The sequence below is a fragment of the Macaca thibetana genome, chromosome 19 (genome assembly GCF_024542745.1).
Source record: "Macaca thibetana thibetana isolate TM-01 chromosome 19, ASM2454274v1, whole genome shotgun sequence".
Classification (NCBI taxonomy): Eukaryota; Metazoa; Chordata; class Mammalia; order Primates; family Cercopithecidae; genus Macaca; species Macaca thibetana.
The window spans coordinates 36,022,221-36,048,544 of record NC_065596.1 but is presented as its reverse complement, the minus strand read 5'-3'; the positions used below and the strand labels follow the sequence as shown (position 1 = coordinate 36,048,544).

The following is a 26,324-nucleotide window of genomic DNA, read 5'->3' as shown; positions in this document are numbered from 1 at the left end:
ATGTAGTCTCCATCTGTAGCCCAGGCTGGAGTGCAGTGGCGTGATCTCGGCTTACTGCAAGCTCCCAGCCTTTTCTATTGTTTTTAAAGACAGGGTTGGCCGGGCGCGGTGGCTCAAGCCTGTAATCCCAGCACTTTGGGAGGCCGAGACGGGCGAATCACGAGGTCAGGAGATCGAGACCATCCTGGCTAACACGGTGAAACCCCGTCTCTACTAAAAAATACAAAAAAAACTAGCCGGGCGAGGTGGTGGGCGCCTGTAGTCCCAGCTACTCGGGAGGCTGAGGCAGGAGAATGGCGTAAACCCGGGAGGAGGAGCTTGCAGTGAGCTGAGATCCGGCCACTGCACTCCAGCCTGGGCGACAGAGCGAGACTCTGTCTCAAAAAAAAAAAAAAAAAAAAAAAAGACAGGGTCCCACGACGTTGTGCAGGCTGGAGTGCGGTGTGTGTTTTTCACAAGTGCAACTCCAGCTCTTTAACTCCTGGCCTCGAGAAATGCCTCAGCCTCCTAGACAGACGTGACATGACAGCTTCCTAGACTAGACATGCCCCACTATGTCTGGCTAACATGACGTTTATATAAATGTACACATATACACACAGATTGGAAAATGGTTACATCAAGCTGTATAATTAACATATGCATTACCTCACATACTTTTTTTTTTTTTGCAGTGAGAATTCTTTTTTTTTTTTTTTTTTGAGACGGTGTCTCCCTCTGTTGCCCAGGCTGGAGAGCCCTGGAGAGCAGTGATGCGATCTCAGCTCACTGCAACTTCCACCTCCTGGGTTCAAGCAATTCTTCTGCCTCAGCCTCCTGAATAGCTGGGACCACGGGCGCCCACCACCACACCCGGCTAATTTTTTGTATTTTTAGTAGAGATGGGGTTTCACCGGGTTAGCCAGGATGGCCTTGATCTCCTGACCTCGGGATCCGCCCACCTCAGCCTCCCAAAGTGCTGGGATTACAGGTGTGAGCCACTGTTTCCAGCCGTGAGAATTCTTAAAATCTACTGTCTCAGCAATTTTTGAGCATACAATAATACATTGTTATTAACTATAGCGCTGTGATGATCATCATCATTACCATATACATATATATTTTTTTTGAGACAAGGTCTCACTGTGTTGCCCAGGCTGGAATGCAATGGTACAATCAGTACAGTCAGAGCTTACTGCAGCCTCCATCTCCTAGGCTCAAGTGATCCTCCCACTTCAGCCTCCCAAACCGCTGAGACTATAGGTGCATGCCACCACGCCTAATTTGTTAAAAATCTTTGTAGGATGGGCACGGTGGCTCAGGCCTATAATCCCAGCACTTTGGGATGCCGAGGCAGGTGGGTCACCTGAGGTCAGGAGTTCAAGACCAGCCTGGCCAACATGGAGAAACTCCATCTCTACAAAAATTAAAATAAACAATAAAAAAATAAATTAGCTATGCATGATGGCGGGTGCCTGTAATCCCAGCTACTCAAGAGGCTGAGGTGGGAGAATCGCTTGAACCCAGGAGGTAGAGGTTGCAGTGAGCCGAGATCACGCCATTGCACTTCAGCCTGGGTGACTGAGCGAGACTCCGTCTCAAAAAAAAAAAATTTTTTTTTTTTTGGTCGAGATAGGGTCTCGCTATGTTTCCTAAGCTGATCTCAGCAAGACCAGCTATGTTTCCCAGCTGGTCTTGAACTCCTGGTCTCAAATCATCCTCCTGCCTGGGCCCCCAAAGTGTTGGGATTACAGGTGTGAGCCACCCCACTGGGCCAACCCTGTGATTTGGGAGATACAAATAAATTTTAGGGAATGAGAACATTTGCAAATACGAAATCTTCAAATGAGAGCAACTGTGTATCCAAACATTATCATGTCAACACGTAACTGATATAAAAATCAGTTGTCCGGGCAGGATGGCTCACACCTATAATAATCCCAGCATTTTGGGAGGCCGAGCCAGGCAGATCACTTGAGGCCAGGAGTTCGAGACCAACCTGGCCAACATGGCAAAACCCCATCTCTACTAAAAATACAAAAAAATTAGCCTGGTTTGGTGGCATGGCTGTAATTCCAGCTACTTCGGAGGCTGAGGCACGAGAATTGTTTGAACCCAGGAGACAGAGGTTGCAGTGATCCAAGATGGTACCACTGTACTCCAGCCTGGGCAACAGAGCGAATCTGTCTTAAAATAAACAAACAAACCAAGTAATGAATCAGAGCTACTTGATTGACACTCTCTTTTTTCTTTTCTTTTTTTTTTTTTTTTTTTTTGAGATGGAATCTCGCACTGTCACCCAGGCTGGAGTGCAGTGGCCAGATCTCGGCTCACTGTAAGCTCCGCCTCCCGGGTTCACGCCATTCTCCTGCCTCAGCCTCCCGAGTAGCTGGGACTACAGGCGCTCGCCAACACACCCGGCGAGTTTTTTTGTATTTTTAATAGAGACGGTGTTTCACCGTGTTAGCCAGGATGGTCTCGATCTCCTGACCTCGTGATCCGCCCGTCTCGGCCTCCCAAAGTGCTGGGATTACAGGCTTGAGCCACCGCGCCCGGCCAACACTCTCTTTTTTCAATCGCAGAGTCTATTGCATGCTGACAGCATGTCTCAGTTTGAAACAGCCACGTTTTAATGCCCTGGAGCCACACGTGGCCAGTGGTTTCTGTATTGGACCACACAAGTCGCGCCAGCTTTCTTCAGATTCTCAAAGGGATCTATGAACTCAACAAACAAACAAACAACAAATCAGATACAACCACTCTGGAGAGTCGTATGAGAAGATCTAAGAAAGCTGCTCATTCTCCTATCCTCTGACCCCAGGAATTCCACTCCGAGGCCAATACCCCAGAAAAAACACGCCACTTAGCACAAAGCAACACGTATAAGAATATTCTTTGCCCTGCTTGCTCCTAAGAGCACGGTACTGGAGAAACCTAAAATGTCCATCACCGGAAGAATGGATCCCTCAAGACAGTATGTCCACGCACTAGAAGATTCAACAGCTCTGCAAAGGAAGAGGCCTGAGCTCTGTGTAACAATCCCTTGCAAGCAGTGTTGAGCTGGTGTGGACAAAACCAGCTGCAGAAGGTTGGAAACACCATACTGTTTATACAGCATTTAGAAACATGCAAGAATACTCTAGCAGTTATGGATTTATACTATGTAGCAAAAGTCTTTTGTAATCAAAGAATAACAAACACCTCATTGGAGACGGTGGTTACTTTTGGAAGGGAAAGGATTTGGAGAGGAGAATGCACTCAGGATTTCTATTATATCTGGAGAATTATATATTTTTCTTTCTTTTCTATTTGTTTGTTTATTTTTGTTTTTTTGAGATGGAATTTTGCTCGTCGCCCAGGCTGGAGTGCAGTGGCACGATCTCGGCTCACTGCAACCTCTGCCTCCCGGGTTCAAGCGATTCTCCTGCCTCAGCCTCCCGAGTAGCTGGGACTACAGGTGCAAACCACCACGCCCAGCTAATTTTTGTAATTTTAGTAGGGACGGGGTTTCACCATGTTGGCCAGGCTGGTCTCGAACTCCTGACCTCAAGTGATCCACCCACCTTGGCCTCCCAAAGTGCTGGGATTACAGGCTTGAGCCACCACCACTATTTATACATTTAAAAACATGCAAGGCAACATTGTCTAGGATTTACGCTACATAGCAAAAGTCTTTTGTAATCGAAGAATAATAAACCCCTCATTGGAGGTGACTTTTAGAAGGGAAGGGATTTGGAGAGGCGAGTGCACGCAGTGTTTCTGTTATATCTGGAGAATTATATTTCTTTTTTCTTGAGACAGAGTCTTGCTCTGTCGCCCAGGCTGGAGTGCAGTGGCGTGATCTTGTCTCACTGCAAGCTCCACCTCCCGGGTTCACGCCATTCTCCTGCCTCAGCCTCCTGAGTAGCTGGGACTACAGGCGCCCGCCACCACGCCCGGCTAATTTTTGTATTTTTAGTAGAGACAGGTTTCACCATATTGGCCAGGCTGGTCTCGAACTCCCTACATTGTGATCCGCCCGCCTCGGCCTCCCAAAGTACTGGGATTACCGGCGTGAGCCACCACACCCGGCCTAGAATTATATTTCTTAAACAGAATGGTGGATACGTGAATACTCATTATATTTTGGGGGATATGTGTGAAATGTTTCACTTCACAGAGAATCCCAGCAAGGTTTTGTGCTGTGTGTGAGCTGGTCAGAGATGACCATAAGACTTAGCATGTGTGGCCTGTCTGTGCCTTGGGAAATAATAGTTCCTATGTCATAGGTAGAACATAAGGATTAAATGAGATTACTATAAGGGTATGGAAAGCCGCAGAACGGTGCCTGGCCTATAGTTACTGCCTCAAGCGTATTTGTCAACAGCAATAATAATTGTCAAGCATTCACTGTGATCCGTGGTATGGCTTATGTTTTCATCCGTTTTTTTTTGTTTGTTTGTTTGTTTTTTTGAGACAGAGTCTCGCTCTTGTTGCCCAGGCTGGAGTGCAGTGGCACGATCTTGGTTCACTGCAATCTCCACCTCCCGGGTTCAAGCAGTTCTCCTGCCTCAGCCTCCCAAGTAGCTAGGATTACAGGCATGTGCCACCCTGCCCAGCTAATTTTGTATTTTGAGTAGAGACAGGGTTTCTCCATGTTGGCCAGGCTGGTCTCGAACTCCTGACCTCAGTTGATCCACCCACCTCAGCCTCCCAAAGTGCTGGGATTACAGGCATAAGCCATCACGCCCGGACTCCATTATTTTATTTAACAATATTTGTTCAATGTATATGTGGTACAATAGAAAGAAAATAGCATTACTGTCTTAACACAGGAACAAAGGGCCAGGTGTGGTGGCTCACGCCTGTAATCCCACCCAGAACGTTGGGAGGCCAGGACCAGAGGATAGCTTGAGGCCAGAAGTGCGAGACCAACCTGGGCAACATAGTGAGATCCCACCTCTACAAAAACTTTAAAAAGTAGGCAGTGCAGTGGCATGCACCTGTGATCCCAGCTACTTGGAAGGCTGAGGTAGGAGGATCTCTTGAACCCAGGAAGGCAAGGCTGCAGTGAGCCATGACTGTGCCACTGCACTCCAGCCTGGATGACAGAGTGAGACCCTGTCTTAAAAACAAAATTAAAAAAAAAAAGTAGGAGTGGGCCAGGCGCAGTGGCTCACACCTATAATCTCAGCACTTTACTCAGGAAGCTGAGGCAGGAGAATTGCTTGAACCCAGGAGGTGGATGTTGAAGTGAGCCGAGATCGGGCCACTGCACTCCAGCCTGGGTGGCAAAGTGAGACTCCATCTTGAAAAAACATACAAAAACAACAGCAAATTAAAAAAAAAAAAAAAACCAGGAGTGAAAGCATTTCCACCTTTCCTGCGAAGGTCGGTGAACTCATCAGGATGACTATGGAAGGCTGAGATTGTGGTCTACTAGTTTATAACCTCTTTCCAGATAAAGCAAATCAGTTTAAAGTTACCACTTTTTTTCCTTCTCTTTTTCTTTTTACCTTTTTTGGCCTAAGGATGGAGTGGGATGGGGAGTGGGTTATATTGTCAACTGAACAATCTTTGAAGTGTAAACTAATTTTTATGTGTTCTTTCAGTATATATTTTATTAATTGAATTTACTTTAAAAATAACATATAAGTATATATATTATACATAAGATATATACTACATCTATCACTTAATATGTAATATAGGATAGTATATATCATATCTAAAATAATTATCTTAGATATATTATGATGTACATTAGTTTATGCATTATACATATTAATTTTTTTTAACAACAGTGCTGTGGGTAGGAGCTGGGACTGACCTTCATTTCATACAGGAGAAAACGGAAGCACAGAGGTATCCCAGGGATTCAAGACCAGCCTCAAATTCCAACATAGTGAGAGGGTAGAGGCCGCATAGTGAGACCCTGTCTCTACAAAAACTCATCACAACAATGACAATAATAGATGAAAACACAAGCCACAGCACCGAGTACGGTACGAGTGTTGAACAAAATTATTATTGTTGTTGTTGTTAACACACTTGACTTGTTGGCGTGCCCTCGTTTGGCCAGGAGGGGACAAAGCCAGGAAACGGTCACAGAAGGAGCCCTGGGAGGCTGGTGAGCGGGAGGGAGGGGAGGAGAGAGGCACACTGCCCAGCTTTAATGAGGGGTGTGTGTGTACCCTGAGGCCAGGACTGCAACCTCCCCCACCACACCTGCGTGCCGAGGTCACTCCGGGTGACCCCGCAGAGCGGCGTTACTAAATGGGGAGGTGCAAAGCTCCCCAGATCACCAGCGAGCCTCTGGGGGAGGGCTGGGAGGGGTAGAGGCCCGCAGCGTTCCCTCTCACTCTCCTCCCCGGGGGGACCCAGGTGGCCGGCTCTGCAGTCAGACCTTTCGGCTCTAGAGTAGCAGATGCGCTTGTCCCGTCGGTGCACAGCCAGCCCCTGGTCTCCAGTGGAGGAGCTCAGCTGGAGCTGGGCACCTGAGGTCGGCCTCACAGGACCTGCGTGGGCAGGGGGCACAGAGGAGCCAGGAGTCACCAGACTTCAAGGCATCCCAGCTCTGCCTCTCGCTGGCCGTGGCTCTGCGGCCCATGGCTGCCGCTTCATGCCTCCCTGTCCCCATCAGGAAATTGGAAACCATCGTTCTACCGACCCAGGGCTTGTTGGCGGGACTCCACAAAGTCTTAGGTGAAAAAGAGGGAGAGACCGAGAGAGCGTGACCAGGGCCTGGCACCAAGTAAGCACCAAGTGTTACTATATTACTGTATCATCATCACTGTATTATTTTATCACAAATTTTTGAATAAGTAACACATACTCACAGGAAAAATTCAAATAATGTAAAAGGCACAGTGGTAAAAAGTTCCCTGAAAGTCATACAGGACGTTGACGTTGATTCCTGACTCATAAAGCAAATAAGGCATTTTTGTTTTCTTTTCTTTTCTTTTCTTTCTTTTCTTTTAGACAGTCTTACTCTGTCGCCCAAGCTGGAGTGCAGTGGTCCATCTCAGCTCACTGCAACCTCCACCTCCCACGTTCAAGCAATTCTCCTGCCTCAGCCTCCGGAGTAGCTGGGATTACAAGTGCACACCACCACACCTGGCTAATTTTTGTGTATTTGTAGAGATGAGGTTTCACCACACTGGCCAGGCTGGTCTCGAACTCCTGACCTCAGGTGATCCAACTGCCTCGGCCTCCCAAGGTGCTGGGATTACAGGCGTGAGCCACCACGCCCAGCCAAGGCATTTAAAAAAAAAAAAGTGAGAAATTGAAGACAGACTTGTTATTATCTGATTTCGAGAAATTGTTGGGCTGGGTACCGTGGCTCACACCTGTATTCTCAGCACTTTGGTAGACCGAGGTAGGAGGATCACTTGAGCCTGGGAGTTTGAGACCAGCCTGGGCCACACAGCAAGACTCCCTCTTAAATTTTTCTTTTTTTATTTAATTTTATTTTTTTGAGACAGACCCTCGCTCTGTTGCCCAGGCTGGGGTGCAGTGGTGCCATCTCGGCTCACTGCAACCTCTGCCTCCTGCGTTCAAGCAATTCTCCTGCCTCAGCCTCTTGAGTAGCTGGGATTACAGCCTCTTGAGTAGCTAGGATTGAGTAGCGAGGACGCCCACCACCACACCTGGCTAATTTTTGAGTTGCGGTTTCACCATGTTGGCCAGGCCGATCTTGAACTCCGGACCTCAGGCAATTCTCCCGCTTCAGCCTCCCAAAGTGCTGGGATTACAGGCGTGAGCCATCATGCCTGGCCTCATCTTCAATTTTGTTAAAAAATCATTAAGTATGACAATTTTACTGTAGTTGAGCTAGAAATGTTCCTTACTTTTACAGATAGGTACACCCTAGTGTTTGGGCCCAATTTATCATGATGCCTGTAGTTTAGTTTATAACTTGTAGCTTTTCATGAAGGAAAATTTTCCAGCATAACCAAAAACAGAGGAATAAAATGAGTCCCTTTCCTCTCACCTGTTTCACCACCCACCCAGCCCCCCATACACACACACACACCCAGCCCCCCATACACACACACACACACAGACACACCCAGCCCCCCATACACACACACACACACCCAGCCCCATACAAACACACACACACCCAGCCCCCCATACACACACACACACACAGACACACCCAGCCCCCCATACACACACACACACCCAGCCCCATACAAACACACACACACCCAGCCCCCCAGACACACACACACACAGACACACACACACACACACACATTTTCTTTTCTTTTGCCAGACTGTTTTTTTGTTTGTTTCTGAGACAGAGTTTCGCTCGTTGCCCAGGCTGGAGTGCAATGGTGTGATCTCGGCTCACTGCAACCTCCGCCTCCCAGGTTCAAGTGATTCTCCTGCCTCAGCCTCCCGAGTAGCTGGGATTACAGGCATACGAGTCACCACACCCGGCTAATTTTGTATTTTTAATAGAGACGGGGTTTCTCCATGTTGGTCAGGCTGGTCTCAAACTCCCGACCTCAGGTGATCCGCCCACCTCGGCCTCCCAAAGTACTGGGATTACAGGCGTGAGTCACCGCGCCCAGCTGGCCAGACGATTTTAAAGTAAACACACCAAGCTACTCAGCATTTCCACTTCCAAAAGACTTCATATCTATCATTTACTTGAAACTAGTTTGTATGCCCCCCCAACAAAGAAATAAAGATCAAGAAAATAAGGCCAATGGTCACATCTGTGAAGTGTAGCCAATGGGTGTTCATGACAGCGCTTTTTTGCTTTTGTTTTGTTGTGATTATTTTTGTTTGTTTTTGAGACGGGGTCCCGCTCCGTTGCCCAGGCTGGAGTGCAGTGTCGTGATCTCGGCTCACCACAACCTCCGCCTCCCAGGGTTCAAGAGATTCTCCTGCCTCTGCCTCCCCAGTAGCTGGGATTACGGGCATGGACAGCGCTTTTTCTACTTTTCTGTAGGTTTGTGACTTTCTCCAGTCTAACCTCAGAAGAGTCAAACAGCAAAGGAAGTTCTACCTCTGACCCTCCTTGGGCCCCATCCAGCTCCCCAGCGGCCAGCGCCACAGCCGGTTTCCTGCAGATCCTTCCAGAGCCTACGCGTCGCTGCCGCTGCTGTTTCTTTATTAATAGCAAGGCTGTAGTAGTAGTGGGAACACGAGTGGGGCAGGCAGCAGGCCTCTGAGTCACACAGACCTGGCCCGGGGCCCGCTCCCCTTCTGACCTTGTGTAACACGATCGCTTCTCGGAACCTCAGTTTCCTGCTCCGTAAACTGGGGATAAATACTGACCCTTTGGGCAGCTGGGAGGATCCAGTGTAAAGCCCTGTGCAGGGCTAGGCGCGGAACAGGTGCTGAGAACATGAGAGCACCTCTGTCCCTGGCGCTTCCCACAGCCACTTCAGCTCCCGAGTCCTGCGGGAGGAGGGGCAGGGCCTGGACTCCTGAGTCTGAGGGAGGAAGGGCTGGGGGCCTGGGTCTGATGGAGGAGGGGCTGGGACTCTGGACTCCTGGGTCTGAGAGAGGAGGGACTGGGGACCTGGGTCTGAGGAAGGAGGGGCTGGGACTCCGGACTCCTGGGTCTGAGGGAGGAGGGACTGGGGGCCTCGGTCTGATGGAGGAGGGGCTGGGTGTCTGGACTCCTGGGTCTGAGGGAGGAGTGCCTAGGAGCCTGGACTGTTGGATCTGAGGGAGGAGGAGCTGGGGCCAGGACTCCTGGTGTGAAGGAGGAGGGCTTTGGGAATTGTTCCCTGGTCCCTGGACACCAGAGCTCCTGGCCTCTGGGGCAAGACAGAGACGCTCAGCTCTGGGCCTGTCATCCCAGTTCAGGTGTGTGGAGGGGTCTGTCCCACCCTTTCCTCTGCCCTCAGGCCTGGGCCTTGTTGGGGGTTCACAATATGTTTTGTCCCCTCTGTCCTGGGACTGGAGCCCAGACTCCAAGCCGGTCTAAGTTTGGAAGGGAGAGGGAGGGGGCAGCCGTCAGAGGGGGTGAGGGAGGGGTGTGGGGGGACAGGGTGTCTCTGTCTCTGAGCTGTCACACACACCCCTGTCCCGGGCCCAGAGAAAGGGAGGGACAAAGGCTATGAGAGAGAGTCAGGAACAAAGAGGAGGAGAGAGACGCAGAGACACTGGCAAGAGCGGACGGAGATGCCCAGAGGGGCTGGGAGAGACGGGAAACAGACAGACAGAGAGAGGGGAGCAGGCAGGGAGCAGAGCGTGGGGACACCCCCAGAGTTGGTGGAGAAAGAGTGGGGACAGTGTGCGGACAGAGGAGAGGGGCCGGTGACCCACAGAGACGGGACGGGGAGGGGGGGTCCCACCCCAGAGACCCAAGGGCAAGACAGAGACAGGGAGGGTGGAGAGAGACGGGGAGAGAAGGAGACAAAGACTCACACACAGAGAGACAGAGACAGAGACAGAGAGAGAGACAGAGACAGAGACAGAGACAGAGAGAGAGACAGAGACAGAGAGAGAGACAGAGACAGAGAGAGACAGAGACAGAGAGAGAGACAGAGACAGAGAGAGAGACAGAGACAGAGAGAGAGACAGAGACAGAGAGAGAGACAGAGACAGAGAGAGACAGAGGGGGCAAGGGAGAGACTGAGAGAGAAGTGTTCATGTAGGAGGAAGGAGAGACTGGGGTTGGCTAAAGAGAGGGGAGAGAGGGTGGGGGATTCAGGGCGGTCCCCTGGGAAGCACAGCGAGAAATACACCCAGAGGGTGGCAGGAGGGCACAGAGAGGCAGAGACACTCCTCCAGACAGACAGACTCGGACAGACAAAGGGTGACTGAGGCTGACCTTGCAGACAAGCTTCCAGCCCTTGGCCCTGCGCAGCGAGAACCTGTGGGGTGCAGGGGGCTGGTCGCTCTCTGGGGAGCCCTGACAGGGGGAGTCCTGCCCAAGGGCCACCCCACGTCAGGAAGCCCTGAGATGGAGCGCAGGGCCTCCGAGACCCCTGAGGATGGGGACCCAGAGGTGAGAGACGGGAGACAGGGGAGGAAGACACAGAGAAAAGAAGGAGAGGCGAGAGGCAACACGGGGAGACAGAGGAAGAGAAACAGAAAACAGGGAAATGCAAAGATCTCAGAGACCCAGACCCAGGGAGAGAGGATGACTGAGATCCAAGGACACACAGTGAGACAGAGGCCCCCAGAGAAATGGACTCAGAAACACAGAGCGGGACGCACAGGGGAAGAGGACGGTGGAGAGAGAGACTGGGGTGGGCGGGGGGCCCGTGTGGACTGAGGATGCACCCCCGCTTAGGGCTGGGGGCTCCCGGTCCACTCCCACAGATGGGGGCAGGCGGGGCCTCTGTGACAAGGACCCCTAACCTCGCCAGAACACAAAAACAGGTGGCCCGAGTCCGGGTGAGTCACTGTGACTCATCCTCCTCTCTGGGGACAGTGACCCCTGTCCCCCGCCCCCACCCTCCATCCCCGGACTGCGCCGTGACCTCCTCCCTCGCCATTCTCAGCGGACCCCAGACTCGCCCCTTCCTCACCCTGCCCCTCTCCCATAGGAGGACACAGCCACAGCCCTCCAACGGCTGGTGGAGCTGACGGCCAGCAGGGTGACCCCCGTGAGGAGCCTTCGGGACCAGTACCACCTCATCCGGAAGCTGGGCTCCGGCTCCTACGGCCGCGTGCTCCTCGCCCAGCCTCACCAGGGGGGTGAGTTTGGCCACCCAAGGGCAGCCTCCCCAACCGCCACATAATAAGCGTTCTGGGAAGCCACCCAACCAGAGAGAATTCCCAGGAGGAGCTGATGGGGACCCTTCTCGGTGGGGACGCTCTGAAAGTTAAGAGCTCTGGGATCTTCTGAGAAACACAGGCCCCACCCCAGAGAGGGCGAGGGGCTGCCTATGGTCCCACGGCAAGACAGGTTTGCAACTCAGGTTGGAACCCAAGTCACCATCATGCCTCTTACTTGATGCCAGGGGAAACTGAGGCCCGGAGAGGGTGAGGCGGCTGTGGAAGCCCATGCCGCAGTCCGAGGCAGAGCAGGGAGGGTCTTCAAAGAAGGTCTCCTCCCACCCACACCTCACAGAGGGAGGAGCCCGTGCTGCCCATGAGAAGTCTGAGGCTCAGAGAGGTTACACGGCTTCCCTCAGGGCCTGTGCACAGCAGGACCGAAGTTGCCTGAGTGTCCCCCCAACCCATCTCCCTGGCAGGTCCGGCTGTGGCTCTGAAGCTCCTGCGTCGGGATTTGGTCCCGAGAAGCACCTTCCTGAGGGAGTTCTGTGTGGGCCGCTGCGTCTCTGCACACCCAGGCCTGCTGCAGACCCTGGCAGGACCCCTACAGACCCCCCGCTATTTTGCCTTCGCCCAGGAGTACGCGCCCTGTGGGGACCTCAGCGGGATGCTGCAGGAAAGGGTGAGGCCACGAGGGACAAAGGTTGGGAGCGCTTTTCCCAGGTCCAACTCTGTCCCAAGCCTCGTCTCTATCTCCAACTCTGACCCCCAAATCAGGACCCGCCCAACCCATCTCCACCCGGAGCCCCCACATGACCTCCCCCTTTCTAATTCTCAACGAGTTTCTATGCCTGACCTCAACCCTAATCCATCTAATCATCCAAACACAAGCATGGAAGGGCAGGGAGCTGGGGGTGGGATTGAGGATGGACTAGGGTCAATGAAGGGGACGGGGATGGAGACAGGGTTGGGATTTTAGTTGACTCTGGGGTTAGTGGACTCATGGGCATGGGTGGAGTTGGGTAGGTTGAGTTTAGAGTTGATTATAGATTGATCATAAGTATGGAGAAAAGCATGAATAGGGTTGCAGAGGGAAACAGAGATGGTTGAGGATGTATATACAGACTGAGTTGGAGATGGGCTGTAATGGGGTTTCTTCTAGAAAGGAGACCAGGTCAGGACAGAACCCATGAGATTCTAGGGCCTCTTGAGTTTGGAGATTAGAGGTAGGGATAGTTTCAGGAATAGATTTTGGATTTGAGATAATGTTGGGGATAAATGGAAGGAACAAAAGAAGGAAAGGGATGAGGAAGGTATATGTGGATGAATGAGTCTCATTGAGAATTAGAAGGGTGGAAGGATGGGTGAGTGGATGGATGGATGGGTGAATAGATGGATGGAAGGAAGTTTTGGTAGATGGATGGGTGGGTGGATGGATGGGTGGGTGGGTGGATGGATGGATGGATGGATGAAAGGATTGGTGGGTGAGTGGATGGGTGAGTGGGTGGATGGATGGATGGATGAAAGGACTGGTGGGTGGATGGATGGATTGATGGAAGGAAGGATTGGTGGGTGGATGGATGGATGGATGGATGAAAGGTTTGGTGGGTGAGTGGATGGATGGATGAGTGGATGGGTGGGTGGGTGGATGGATGGGTAGGTGGATGGATGAGTGGATGGATGAAAGGTTTGGTGGGTGAGTGAGTGGATGGATGGATGAGTGGATGGGTGAGTGAATGGATGGATGGATGAGTGGATGGATGAGTGGGTGGATGGAAGGATTGGTGGATGGATGATAGATGGACAGTGAATGGATGGGTGAAAGGAAGCAAGGGAGGATGAATATATGGATGTTGTATATTAAATAATTGAATAACTTACTGGATTGCTGACTGGTTGGTGGAACGGATGTTGGATGGACACACTGTTGAATACTGTTGGAAGGATGGATGGCTTCATGGATGGATTGCTGCCTGGCCAGCTGGCTGGCTAGATGGATAGATAATCAATTGATGAAATAAACCAGGGGATTTTAGAACAGACTCTGAGTTAGAGATGGAGTCTAGACTCGTATAAGACTAAGATTAGGGGTAAGAATGAAATTTGAGTTCTCACTGGAGAAGATCTGGATGATCAGATTATAAAAGATATATAAGAAATGCCTGAGTATTTGAGTTAGGAGAATCTTTGAAAGAAGCTCAAAGGAACTACTGGTTATAACTGGGATTCCAGTGGGGAAAACTGGGAGACCAGCGGGGAGTTGGTCTATTGGAGTGCAGACATGGCTGCAGGTTGAGGTTGAGGATGATGGAGAGAGTCTTTGGGAGCAAGTGGTGGGAACACTGGAGGTAGCCACTAGTCTGGGGTTCTAGATTCTCAAACCCCAAGAGTCAAACCTTTAGGACTTAGGAGTCTACAGCCTCTTTCAAGAATTATTCAGAAGGAACTAACTGGTGTGGTGCCTCAGGCCTGTAATCCCAGCACTTTGCGAGGCCAAGGCAGGAGGATCGCTTGAGGCCAGGAATTTGAGAACAGCCTGGACAACATAAAATAGACAAAACCAAGGCACTCTGACCTTCCTCCTGTCTTCTTGACCTCAGGGCCTTCCCGAGCTGCTGGTGAAACGGGTGGTGGCCCAGCTGGCAGGAGCTCTGGATTTCCTCCACAGCCGGGGGCTGGTCCATGCAGATGTCAAGCCGGACAACGTGCTGGTCTTCGACCCGGTCTGCAGCCGTGTGGCCCTGGGAGACCTGGGTCTGACCCGGCCGGAGGGCAGCCCGACCCCTGCCCCACCAGGGCCTCTGCCCACGGCACCACCTGAGCTCTGCCTCCTGCTACCGCCCGACACTCTGCCTCTGCGGCCAGCCGTGGACTCCTGGGGCCTGGGGGTGCTTCTCTTCTGTGCTGCCACTGCCTGTTTCCCGTGGGACGTGGCACTGGCCCCCGACCCTGAGTTTGAGGCCTTCGCTGGCTGGGTGACCACCAAGCCCCAGCCACCTCGGCCACCACCACCCTGGGACCAGTTTGCACCCCCAGCCATGGCCTTGCTCCAGGGGCTTCTGGACCTGGATCCTGAGACTAGGAGCCCCCCACTGGCTGTTCTGGACTTCCTGGGGGACAACTGGGGGTTGCAGGGGAACAGAGAGGGCCCTGGGGTTTTGGGGAGCATGTCCTATGAGGACGGGGAGGAGGGAGGTTCAAGCCTGGAGGAGTGGACAGATGACGGCGATGACGGCAAAAGTGGCGGGAGGACGGGGACAGATGGGGGAGCTCCCTGACCAGGTGACAGAGACAGGTGGCCAGAGCCTGGGCCAGAGGCCCTTCCCCCAGCCCCCAGGGCCACCTGGATGGAGAGACAGCTGCACCCGGGAGGACAGAGAGGGAACACATTGCACTCTCCCTACGGCATGCTGGGCTTGGACGCGCATTCCTCTTCCAACCGAGGACCCAAGAGTCCAGCTCCTGCCCCTCCTCTCTCAGACGCAGGGGTCCAGGCTCCCAGCCCTTCCTCCCTCAAGGACCTTTCCTCTTCCCCCCGTCCAGAATGCCTTTTTTTTTTGAGACGGAGTCTCACTCTGTCGCCCAGGCTGGAGTGCAGTGGCGCGATCTCGGCTCACTGCAAGCTCGGCCTTCTAGATTCATGCCATTCTCCTGCCTCAGCCTCCCAAGTAGCTGGGGCTACGGGCACCCGCCACCACGCCCGGCTAATCTTTTGTATTTTTAGTAGAGACGGGGTTTCACCGTGTTAGCCAGGATGGTCTCCATCTCCTGACCTCGTGATCCACCCGCCTCAGCCTCCCAAAGTGCTGGGATTACAGGCGTGAGCCACAACACCCGGCCATCATGGAGTTCTGATGGGATCACTCCTCTCCTCTAAGACCTTCGGTGGCTCCCACTGTCCATGTCCCAAGATCTGAACTTTAGGACCCAACACCGTGTAAACCTCACCCTCTGCCTCCCTCATTTCTCTGGGCTCTGGGTGATGGCATGGGAGTCACTCATCTGTTCTGGACCTAAATCTACACATCTGAACACACACATATGCACACACACACGCACACATGTGCATGCACGTGCACACACATGCATCCACGCATGCATGCACACACATGCACATGCAGGCACACAAGCACACACGCACACACGCACACACACATGCACGCACACAAGCACACACATGCACACACGCACACACACGCATGCACACATGCACACACATGCGCACACATGCACGCACAGCTGCTGGCAGACATTGGCACACCGTGTGGCCTCCACCGAGAGCATCTTCCCCCGTCCCATGGCTCCAGAAACCGGCCCCACCCCCAGCCCTCTCTAGCCTCCAGGGGAACTTGTATTGGAACAATCCGTGTCTCTTTCTGACTCTCCAGGCTGGACCTGGTCTTCTCCATATTTAGATCCTTCCCAGTTCTGCTCCCACAGAGCACCACGGATTGTGATTGTCCCAGCTCCGTCCACCTTTCTCAGACCCACACTGAGAGCCTCCTAAGAGCCAGGTCTGGTGCCGACGGGTCTCCTTCCTCACCAAGGCCAGCCCGCGTCCCGCAGTTCCACGGCACCTCCCAGATAGGACACGGAGCCTGACTTGTGGAGGTTCACGCCTGCAGGACGGGGACGAACTAGATCCAAATCCGAGACCCCAGCACCCAGCGGAGGGTCAGGAACTGGAAACTGTTTCCCATGTAGGAAGGTGTGCTTTTCGGCTGAGAAGTGAGCTCACTACATGCGACGCGGCATCCTGGGCTCCATCCATCCTGGAAGTGCCGCTGAAATAACAGTCTGGTGTTGGCCCAACTGTGAGCCTCGTAGTTTTGACAAATGTCTCTTGGTTTGCGTTGCGACGCCGGCACTGGGGGAGGGTGGGGGAGGGTGCATGGCAACTCTCCGCAGGATCTTGGCAACCACTTTATAAACCTAAAATGATTCCAAAATAAAAAGTTTATTTAAAAAAATTAAGTGACTTCAAATCAGTCATGGCAGTACAAACCTGAAGGGTAGGCCGGGCGCGGTGGCTTAAAATCCCAGCACTTTGGGAGGCCGAGGTGGGTGGATCACCTGAGGTCAGGAGTTCCAGGCCAGCCTGGCCAACATAGTAAAACCCTATCTCTCCTAAAAATATAAAAATTAGCCAGGCGTGGTGGCACGCGCCTGTAGTCTCAGCTACTCAGGACGCCGAGGCATGAGAATCACTTGAACCCGGGAAGTGGAGATTGCAGTGAACTGAGATCAGGCCACTGCACTCCAGCCTGAGCAACAGAGCAAGACCCTGTCTCAAAAAAATAAAAACAAGCTGGGTGCGGTGGCTCACATCTGTAATCCCAGCATTTTGGGAGGCCAAGGCAGGTGGATCACCAGGTCAGGAGATCAAGACCAGCCTGGCCAACATGGTGAAACCGTCTCTACTAAAAAATACAAAAATGAGCCAGGCATGGTGGCGAATGCCTGTAATCCCAGCTACTCGGGAGGCTGAGGCAAGAGAATCGCTCAAACCAGACAGTTGGAGGTTGCAGTGAGCCGAGATCGCGCCACTGCACTCCAGCCTGGGCGACAGAGCGAGATTCCGTCTCAAAAAGGAAAAAAAAAAAAGAAATAAAAAACCCGGAAGGGTGGGTGCAACCGTCCCAGAAAAAAACAGGGGTCTGAAGTCCCACTGTGGCCCAAGGCTTGGGGACTTCGGAGTGGGGCTTAATCTCCCTGTGCTTGGAGCAGGGAGGCACTCACTGGCCTGTATTCCTACTGTGTGCTTTCAAACGATTTTTATTGTTATTCCTGTCTTTGGAATCAGGAGCCCTCCAGACCTTCCTCCCTCAGGCCCAGGAGTCCGGGTCCCGTGTAGAAAATGAAATCATCTCTGGAACCCACCCCCGCCTTGACCCCACCCAGCTGCCCCATCAACGCCCCATTGACAGGTCAGACACAAGTGCTTGGAGAGGGGTGTGCAGGGGGTCAGATGCTGGGGTCTTGTTTGGGGAAAGAATGAGACAATGAGATTCCAGAACGATGCATTGTGGGATGACCTCAGACTTAGGGGGGCGGGAAGCAGGTGGTGGAGCAACTGGGAAGAGAGGGGCCTTGAGGCGGGTAGGGGAGGCCTCAGTTCTGTGCCTGAAAACTTCAGACGGGTGGGGGAAGCTAAGGCCTGGACTCCTGGGTCTGAGGGAGGAGGGACTGGGGTCTGGACTCCTGGTTCTGAGGGAGGAGGGGCTGGGGGTCTGGACTCCTGGGTCTGAGGGAGGAGGCGCTGGGGCCTGGACTCCTGGGTCTGAGGGAGGAGGCGCTGGGGCCTGGACTCCTGGGTCTGAGGGAGGAGGCGCTGGGGCCTGGACTCCTGGGTCTGAGGGAGGAGGGCCTGGGCCTGGACTCCTGGGTCTGAGGGAGGAGGCGCTGGGGCCTGGACTCCTGGGTCTGAGGGAGGAGGGGCTGGGGGTCTGGATGCCTGGGTCTGAGGGAGGAGGGGCTGGGGGCCTGGACTTCTGGGTCTGAGGGAGGAGGGCCTGGGGCCTGGACTCCTGGGTCTGAGGGAGGAGGGGCTGGGGCCTGGACTCCTGGGTCTGAGGGAGGAGGGCCTGGGGCCTGGACTCCTGGGTCTGAGGGAGGAGGGGCTGGGGCCTGGACTCCTGGGTCTGAGGGAGGAGGGCCTGGGGCCTGGACTCCTGGGTCTGAGGGAGGAGGGCTGAGCTCCTGGGTCAGGGCATTCGCCTGACCACAGCCAGTTCCAGGAGTCATCACACGATGTCGCTCTGCTCCCAGTGGGGACAGAAGGGGCGGGCCCAGGGGCGGGGCCTTACGACCCCCAAAGTCGGGGCGGGGTCTTGGTCCTGGGCAGGCGTCTGCTGGCATGGGCCCTAAGTGCCAGGCACTGACCACAGCCGGCGGCCGAAGGGTCAGGCGGGCCTTGGAGGAGGTGAGGTCTGGAGGTCTGTGCCCAGGTTGGGAGGTGAGCAAGGTGCCCGGGCCTGAGGTGGGCAGCACCTGAGGGTGACTGTGCCAGGTGGCCTGAGTCCTTAGTCCCTCAGGGGAGGCCGGGCTGCACCTGGAGGCTGTAGAGTGGTGGAGTGGGAGGGAAACAGAATCTGGGGGTTCCCAGTTGTGTGAATTATATGAGGCTCCGGGAGAGAGGTGGGCTGGGGGCCTGGAGCCCTGGGTCTGGCGGAGGAAGGGCTGCGGGTCTGGGTCTGAGGGAGGTGGCTGGGCTGTGAAAGTGCGACCCCAGGCCTGTCAGGAGCTTGGGGACTGATCCCCAGTGCTTGGTCCCATGCAGGACCCAGCCGTCCCAGGCCCTCTGCACAACCCGCCCTCCCAGCCCTGAGCCCAAGAGCACCTGTTTGTTCTCAGGAGACAGAGGCTACTCATCCACCCCCAGGGCCCAAGTCTGTTTGCTTTGGAAACAAGATGGGGGAGTCTCAGTGGGGGAGTCTCAGTTATCTGGTTCATCTTTCAACGTCAGGGTGGCGGGTGGCGGCTGTGGCACGCAGGGATGTGGGGGCGGGGACGTCTGTGACCTAGGGTTTGAACTCACACCAGAGACTGGTCTCCCCGCCTCTCACCAAGAGGGAGACTGAGTCACAATTAGAAGTGCAATGAGTTCCCAGCCCCTCCTCCCTCAGACCCAGGAGTCCAGACCCCCAGTCCCCTCCTCCCTTGGGCCTGGGACCTGAGCCTGGGTGCCCCTTTCTGTCCTTACAGAGATGCCCGGCAAACAGTCTGAGGAAGGGCCGGTGGAGGCAGGGGCTTCGGAGGACAGCGAGGAGGAGGGTCTGGGCGGCCTGACGTTAGAGGAGCTCCAGCAGGGCCAGGAGGCTGCCCGGGTGCTGGAGGACACGATGGCGCTGAGCGCTCAGACCCTGGTCCGAGCCGAGGTGGACGAGCTCTACGAGGAAGTGCGTCCCCTGGGCCAGGGCCGCTATGGCCGCGTCCTTCTGGTCACCCATCGTCAGAAAGGTACCAGGCCGTGGGGTCCGAGGTGGCAGGGTTCAGCTGGGGGTGGGGCACGGGCCTGCGGTAGCCCAGGCTGGGGAGGCTGGTAGGCCTGAATCAAGTCTTACCTCTGCCCTCCACCGTGTTTTTTGTTGTTTTGGTTGGTTGGTTGTTTTGAGACAGCGTCTGGCTCTGTTGCCCAGGCTGGAGTGCAGTGGCACAATCTCACGGCAACTTCCACCTCCCAGGATCAAGTGATCCTCCTGCCTCAGCCTCCCATGCAGCCAGGATTATAAGCGTGCCCTACCACACCCAGCTACATTTCTCTGTGTGCATTTTTCTTTTTTAGTAGAGATGAGGTTTCCTATATTGGCCAGGGTGGTCTCGTACTCCTGGCCTCCAGTGATCCGCCTGCCTCAGCCTCCCAAATTGCTGGGATTACAGGCGTGAGCCACGGTGCCCCGCCAAAAACTGTGTGTTTTTTAAGGAACTCCCTTGCCCTCTCTGAGTCTCAGTTTCCTCCTTTGAAAAACGTGGGTAATGATTTCTACTTGGAAGAATAGTTGATCCTCTGAGTGTATGTGGATTGGTGTATATGGATTGTTCTAGTTGCTGGTGGTGTATGTGGATTGCTGTAGTTGCTGGGGGTGTATGTGGATTGCCGTGGTTGCTGGGGGTGTATGTGGATTGCCATAGTTGCTGGGGGTGTATGTGGATTGCCATAGTTGCTGGGGGTGTATGTGGATTGCCGTAGTTGCTGGGGGTGTATGTGGATTGCTGTAGTTGCTGGGGGTGTATGTGGATTGCCGTGGTTGCTGGGGGTGTATGTGGATTGCCATAGTTGCTGGGGGTGTATGTGGATTGCCGTAGTTGCTGGGGGTGTATGTGGATTGCTGTAGTTGCTGGGGGTGTATGTAGATTGCAGTAGTTGCTGGGGTGTATGTGGACTGCTGTAGTTGCTGGGGATGTATGTGGATTGTTCTAGTTGCTGGGGATGTATGTGGATTGCCGTAGTTGCTGGGGGTGTATGTGGATTGCCATAGTTGCTGGGGGTGTATGTGGATTGCTCTAGTTGCTGGGGGTGTATGTGGATTGCAGTAGTTGCTGGGGTGTATGTGGACTGCTGTAGTTGCTGGGGGTGTATGTGGATTGCCATAGTTGCTGGGGGTGTATGTGGATTGTTCTAGTTGCTGGGGGTGTATGTGGATTGCCATAGTTGCTGGGGTATGTGGATTGCCGTAGTTGCTGGGGGTGTATGTGGATTGCTCTAGTTGCTGGGGGTGTATGTGGATTGCTGTGGTTGCTGGGGGTGTATGTGGATTGCCGTAGTTGCTGGGGGTGTATGTGGATTGCCGTAGTTGCTGGGGGTGTATGTGGATTGCTGTGGTTGCTGGGGGTGTATGTGGATTGCTGTAGTTGCTGGGGGTGTATGTGGATTGCTCTAGTTGCTGGGGGTGTATGTGGATTGCCATAGTTGCTGGGGGTGTATGTGGATTGCCGTAGTTGCTGGGGGTGTATGTGGATTGCTGTAGTTGCTGGGGGTGTATGTGGATTGCTGTAGTTGCTGGGGGTGTATGTGGATTGCTCTAGTTGCTGGGGGTGTATGTGGATTGCTGTAGTTGCTGGGGGTGTATGTGGATTGCTGTAGTTGCTGGAGGTGTATGTGGATTGCTGTAGTTGCTGGGGGTGTATGTGGATTGCAGCTTTGACCTCCTGGGCTCAAGAGATCCGCCCACCTCAGCTCCACAAGTAGCTGAGACTACAGCCGCATGCCACCACGCCCGGCTAATTTTTAAATTTTTGTTTAAAGATGAGGTCTCACTGTGTTGCCCAGGCTGGTCTCAAACCTGCCTCAAGTGATCCTCCTGCCTCAGCCTCCCAAAGAGCTGGGATTATAGGCGTGAGCCACTGCACCTGGCCAACAACAGAGCTCTGTTTCCTCACAGCTCTAGAGGCTGGAAGCCCAAGATCAAGATGTCAGCAGGGCTGGTTCTCCTGAGGCCTTTCTCCTTGGCTTGCCTTTGGCCATCTTCTCCCTGTGTCCTCACATGGTCGTCCCTCTGTGCGTGTCTGTGTCCTGATTTCCTCTTCTTATAAGGACACCAGTCACACTGGATGAGGGCCCGCCCACTCTAGTGACCTCATTTTACCTCTTTAAAGACCCTCTCTCCAAATACAGCCACATTCAGCAGTATGAGGGGTTAGGACTCCAACATATGAGTTTTGGGGAGACACAATTCAGTAATAACACACAGGGCAATAATGCGGCCACGCAACAGCACACCTCGGGAAGAGGCACAGACTCAGAGATCCAGCCCTGGGTGCTCACAGAGCCGGAGGCATGAGCAGTAACGGGTGGGGGCGATGCCAAGGAGGCCCCTCCACAGGCGTTTCACTGAACCTGCACCTGGCAGCTGATGGCTCAGAAATTAAAGAAACCAAGCCGGGCGCAGCAGCTCACACCTGTAATCCCAGCACTTTGGGAGGCCAAGGCAGGAGGATTGCTTGAGCCTAGGAGTTTGAGACCAGCTTGGGCAACATAGCGAGACTGTCTCTACAGATTTTTTTAAAAAAACTTAGCCAGTTAGCAGGAATTTCTGGCGTCAGGGAAAAAAAAAAATTAGCTGGGTGTGCAATTAGCCCTGTGTGGTGATGCACAAATGTAGTCCCAGCTACTCGGGAGGCCTGGGCAGGAGACTCACCTGAGCCCAGGAGGTGGAGGTTGCAGTGAGCCACGACTGTGCTGCCGCCCTCCAGCCTGGAAGACAGAGAAAAACCCTGTCTTTAAAAAAAAAAAAAAAAGGTGGGGGGGTATGTGTAGTGGCTCATACCTGTAATCTCAACGCTTCAGGAGGCTGAGGCAGGTCATCACCTGAGGCCAGGAGTTCGAGACCAGCCTGACCAACATGGTGAAATCCCATCTCTACTAAAAATATAAAAATTAGCTGGGTATGGTGGCAGATGCCTGTAATCCCAGCTACTCGGGAGGCTGAGGCAGGAGAATCGCTTGGACCCGGGAGGCAGAGGTTGCAGTGAGCCAAGATCGCACCATTGCACTCCAGCCTGGGCAACAAGCGTGAAACTGCATCTCAAAAAAGAAAAAAAAAAAAAAAGGACAACATCAGAAGTTCCTGTCTTCAGGGAGTTTAGCTCCTAGGAAATCGTTTCCACTCGTGACAAAATCCACAACTCCTAACTGGCTTTCTTACCCAGTATAGGTTACCTTTCCCCCAGGTGTCTCAAAAATACCTTTTTGCCTCAAACACGGGTTTGCTGTCATGAGAAGCCAAATGAGGTCATTGGAGAAATTTCATGGTATCCCTCCATCTCCACGGCTATGGGCTTGTAAGAAAGCAGGGTAGAAATTCACCACATACTGTTATTGTTTTATTTAATTTTCTAGAGATGCCACCACGCTCAGCTAATTAAAAAAAAATTTTTTTTTACTCTGTTGCCCAGACTGGAGTGCAGTGGCACAATCTCGGCTCACCGCAACCTCTGCCTCCCGGGTTCAAGTAATTCTCCTGCCTCAGCCTGCAGAGTAGCTGAGATTACAGGCATGCGCCACCACATTCGACTAGTTTTTTGTGTTTCTAGTAGAGAAGGGGTTTCACCATGTTGACCAGGCTGGTCTCGAACTCCTGACCTCAAGCGATCCACCCGCCTCAGCCTCCCAAAGTGCTGGGATTACAGGCGTGAGCCACAGTGCTCGGCCTTTTTAAAACTTTTTTTAGAGATAGGGTCTCATTGTGTTGTCCGGGCTGGTCGTAAACTCCTGGCCTCAAAGTAGCCTCCCGCCTCCGTCTCTGAAAGCATTGGGATTTCAGGCCTGAGCCCCCGGCTGGGCCCCAGCGTGCTGTAACTATTGGCACTGCTGGTGATGCTTGCGTGGTGGCCGTGCTGTTAGGGTGGGCTCTGGAGGGAGGTGGGAGTTGGAGGAGGTGGAGATGGCCTATGGGAAAGAGTCCAAGCTGAGGGGCCATCGGGGGGACCACAGGGGAACAGAGCAGCTGGCCCAGGTGGCCCTTGGCTTCTGCACGCCTCCCACACTTGTCCCTCTGCCCCAGGCACACCCCTGGCACTGAAGCAGCTCCCGAAACCCCGCACGTCCCTCCGCGGCTTCCTGTACGAGTTCTGTGTGGGGCTCTCGCTGGGCGTGCACTCAGCCATCGTGACAGCCTACGGCATTGGCATCGAGTCAGCACAATCCTACAGCTTCCTGACGGAGCCCGTCCTGCACGGGGACCTCATGGCCTTCATCCAGCCCAAGGTGCGTAGGCAGACCCCAAGCCGCCTTTGAGTGCCTCTCCCGCCTCACAGGAACGTCCTGAGCAGCCTGGGCCGCAGGAACCACAGCCACTGCGTTGGGCCTCCCCGGGCCTCCCCTACCCGCCGGAGGCCCCTCACGGGGCCCACAGGACTCGTGGAGTTGTTAGGCCTCTTTGGAGTTCACAGACATCACAGAACCCACACGATACACTATGGAGACCCACCAGGTAGCATCGGGTCACACTGGACCCCAATCAAGTCACAGGCCCTACAGGGTCACCCGAGGCCCCGCTTAACCTACAGGCCCTACAGGGTTGCCCCAGGCCCCACTAAACCCACAGGCCCCATGGGGTCACCCCAGGTCCCACTAAACCCACAGGCCTCATAGAGTCACACTAGGCCTTATGGGGTCACTCTAGGCCCCCTAAACCCACAGGCCTCACAGGTCACACTAGGTCCCACTAAACCCACAGGCCTCATGGGGTCACACTAGGCCCCACTAAACCCACAGGCCTCACAGGCCACACTAGGCCTCCCAGGGTCACCCTAGGCCCCACTACACCCACAAGCCCCATGGGGTCACAGTAGGCCTTATGGGGTCACCCTAGGCCTCCTAAACCCACAGGCCTCACAGGTCACACGGCCTCACGGCGCTATTCACCATCTTCCTTACCGGCCTCCTTAGTGTCCTGGGCCTGCTTCCTGGGCTGAGGAGGGGCCCCGCGGTCTCGGTTGCTTTCCGTGGCCTCGGGGCACTGGGCCCTGACCCCTCTCCCCGCAGGTGGGCCTCCCACAGCCTGCAGTGCACCGCTGCGCCGCCCAGCTGGCCTCCGCCCTGGAGTACATCCACGCCCGCGGCCTGGTGTACCGGGACCTGAAGCCGGAGAACGTCCTGGTGTGCGACCCGGACTGTCGACACTTTAAGCTGACCGACTTCGGCCACACGAGGCCTCGCGGGACCCTGCTGCGCCTGGCCGGGCCGCCCATCCCCTACACGGCCCCGGAGCTCTGCGCGCCCCCGCCCCTCCCCGAGGGCCTGCCCATTCAGCCCGCCCTGGACGCCTGGGCGCTGGGCGTCCTGGTCTTCTGCCTGCTCACGGGCTACTTCCCCTGGGACCAGCCCCTGGCCGAGGCCGACCCCTTCTACGAGGACTTCCTCATCTGGCAGGCGTCGGGCCAGCCCCAGGACCGTCCTCAGCCCTGGTTCGGCCTGGCCCCCGCGGCCGACGCGCTTCTGTGGGGGCTGCTGGACCCTCACCCCCGAAGGAGGAGCGCTGTGAGCTCCATCAGGGAGCACCTGGGGCGCCCCTGGAGGCAGCGGGAGGGTGAGACTGAAGAAGTGGGAGGGGTGGAAGAGGAGGCTGGGCAGTGAGGAGGCCCCGGGGGATGCAGAAAAGGGACGCTGCGCCATCGAGGCCTCCAAGGCCAACGGCTTTTGGTTTCTCCTCTGTGTGTTTTCATCCATGGGGCTTGGGGCTCCCCTCTGCGTCCTCCTCCTCTCTCCTCTCTGCAGGCTGTATGCCTCCCTGGGTCCATGGGGGCCTCAGACCTCTGCATGTCCCTCCATACCTGCCGCCACCTTACCCAGGGTCTCAGACCTCCGCGTGTCTCTCGGTACCTGCCGCCACCTTCCTCAGGGCCTCTGCACTCGCTGTTTGCTGGGGACACTTTAGGCTCATCCCCTCACCACTGCGTTTTCTTTTCTTTTCTTTTTTTTTTTTTTTTGAGACGGAGTCTCGCTCTGTCGCCCAGGCTGGAGTGCAGTGGCCGGATCTCAGCTCACTGCAAGCTCCGCCTCCCGGGTTCACGCCATTCTCCGGCCTCAGCCTCCCGAGTAGCTGGGACTACAGGCGCCCGCCACCTCGCCCGGCTAGTTTTTTGTATTTCTTAGTAGAGATGGGGTTTCACCGTGTTAGCCAGGATGGTCTCGATCTCCTGACCTCGTGATCCGCCCGTCTCGGCCTCCCAAAGTGCTGGGATTACAGGCTTGAGCCACCGCGCCCGGCCACCACTGCGTTTTCATTTTGTTTTGAGACAGGGTCTCGCTCTGTCTCCCAGGCTGGAGTGCGGTGGTGCGATCTCTGCTCACTGCCGTCTGGAAATCTACAGCTCAAACAATCCTCCTGCCTCAGCCTCCTGAGTAGCTTGAGACTACAGGCATGTGGCACCACTCAAGGCTAATTTTTAACTTTTTTTAAGAGATGGACGGATCTTGCTATGTTGCCCAGGTGGGTCTCAACTCCCGGCCTCAAACAATCCTCCTGCCTCAGCCTCCTGAGTAGCTGGGACTACAGGCATGTGCCACCATGCTCGGCTAATTTTTTAAATTTTTTTAGAGATGGTGGGGGGCGAGTCCTGCTAGCTCAGGCTAGTCTCAAACTCCTGGCCTCAAGTGAGTCTCCCACCTCGGCCTCCCACAATGCTGGGGTTACAGCTGTGCATCCTAAATGCTTACTGTCTGCCTCCTC

At 54.4% G+C, this 26,324-nt stretch overlaps 4 protein-coding genes across 5 annotated transcripts in view; 3 read left to right on the top strand and 1 right to left on the bottom strand.

Annotated features, from left to right (window-relative positions):
• ZNF579 (zinc finger protein 579) overlaps positions 1 to 26,324 on the top strand; it is a 179,262-nt gene that overhangs the window by 31,076 nt on the left and 121,862 nt on the right.
• Positions 1 to 26,324, bottom strand: part of ZNF580 (zinc finger protein 580) — a 209,189-nt gene that overhangs the window by 97,843 nt on the left and 85,022 nt on the right. The gene's annotated exons all lie outside the window — the stretch shown is intronic.
• On the top strand, positions 10,061 to 16,609 carry SBK3 (SH3 domain binding kinase family member 3). The gene is made up of 4 exons (XM_050771774.1): positions 10,061 to 10,936; positions 11,481 to 11,631; positions 12,132 to 12,334; positions 14,253 to 16,609. Exons 1-4 carry the CDS (start codon positions 10,892 to 10,894, stop codon positions 14,928 to 14,930), a joined length of 1,077 nt encoding a protein of 358 aa, XP_050627731.1. The 5' UTR covers positions 10,061 to 10,891; the 3' UTR covers positions 14,931 to 16,609.
• Positions 19,359 to 25,552, top strand: SBK2 (SH3 domain binding kinase family member 2). Its single transcript, XM_050771775.1, has 3 exons — positions 19,359 to 19,611; positions 23,655 to 23,857; positions 24,638 to 25,552. The coding sequence occupies exons 1-3, from the start codon at positions 19,359 to 19,361 to the stop codon at positions 25,226 to 25,228; spliced, it is 1,047 nt and encodes a 348-aa protein (XP_050627732.1). The 3' UTR covers positions 25,229 to 25,552.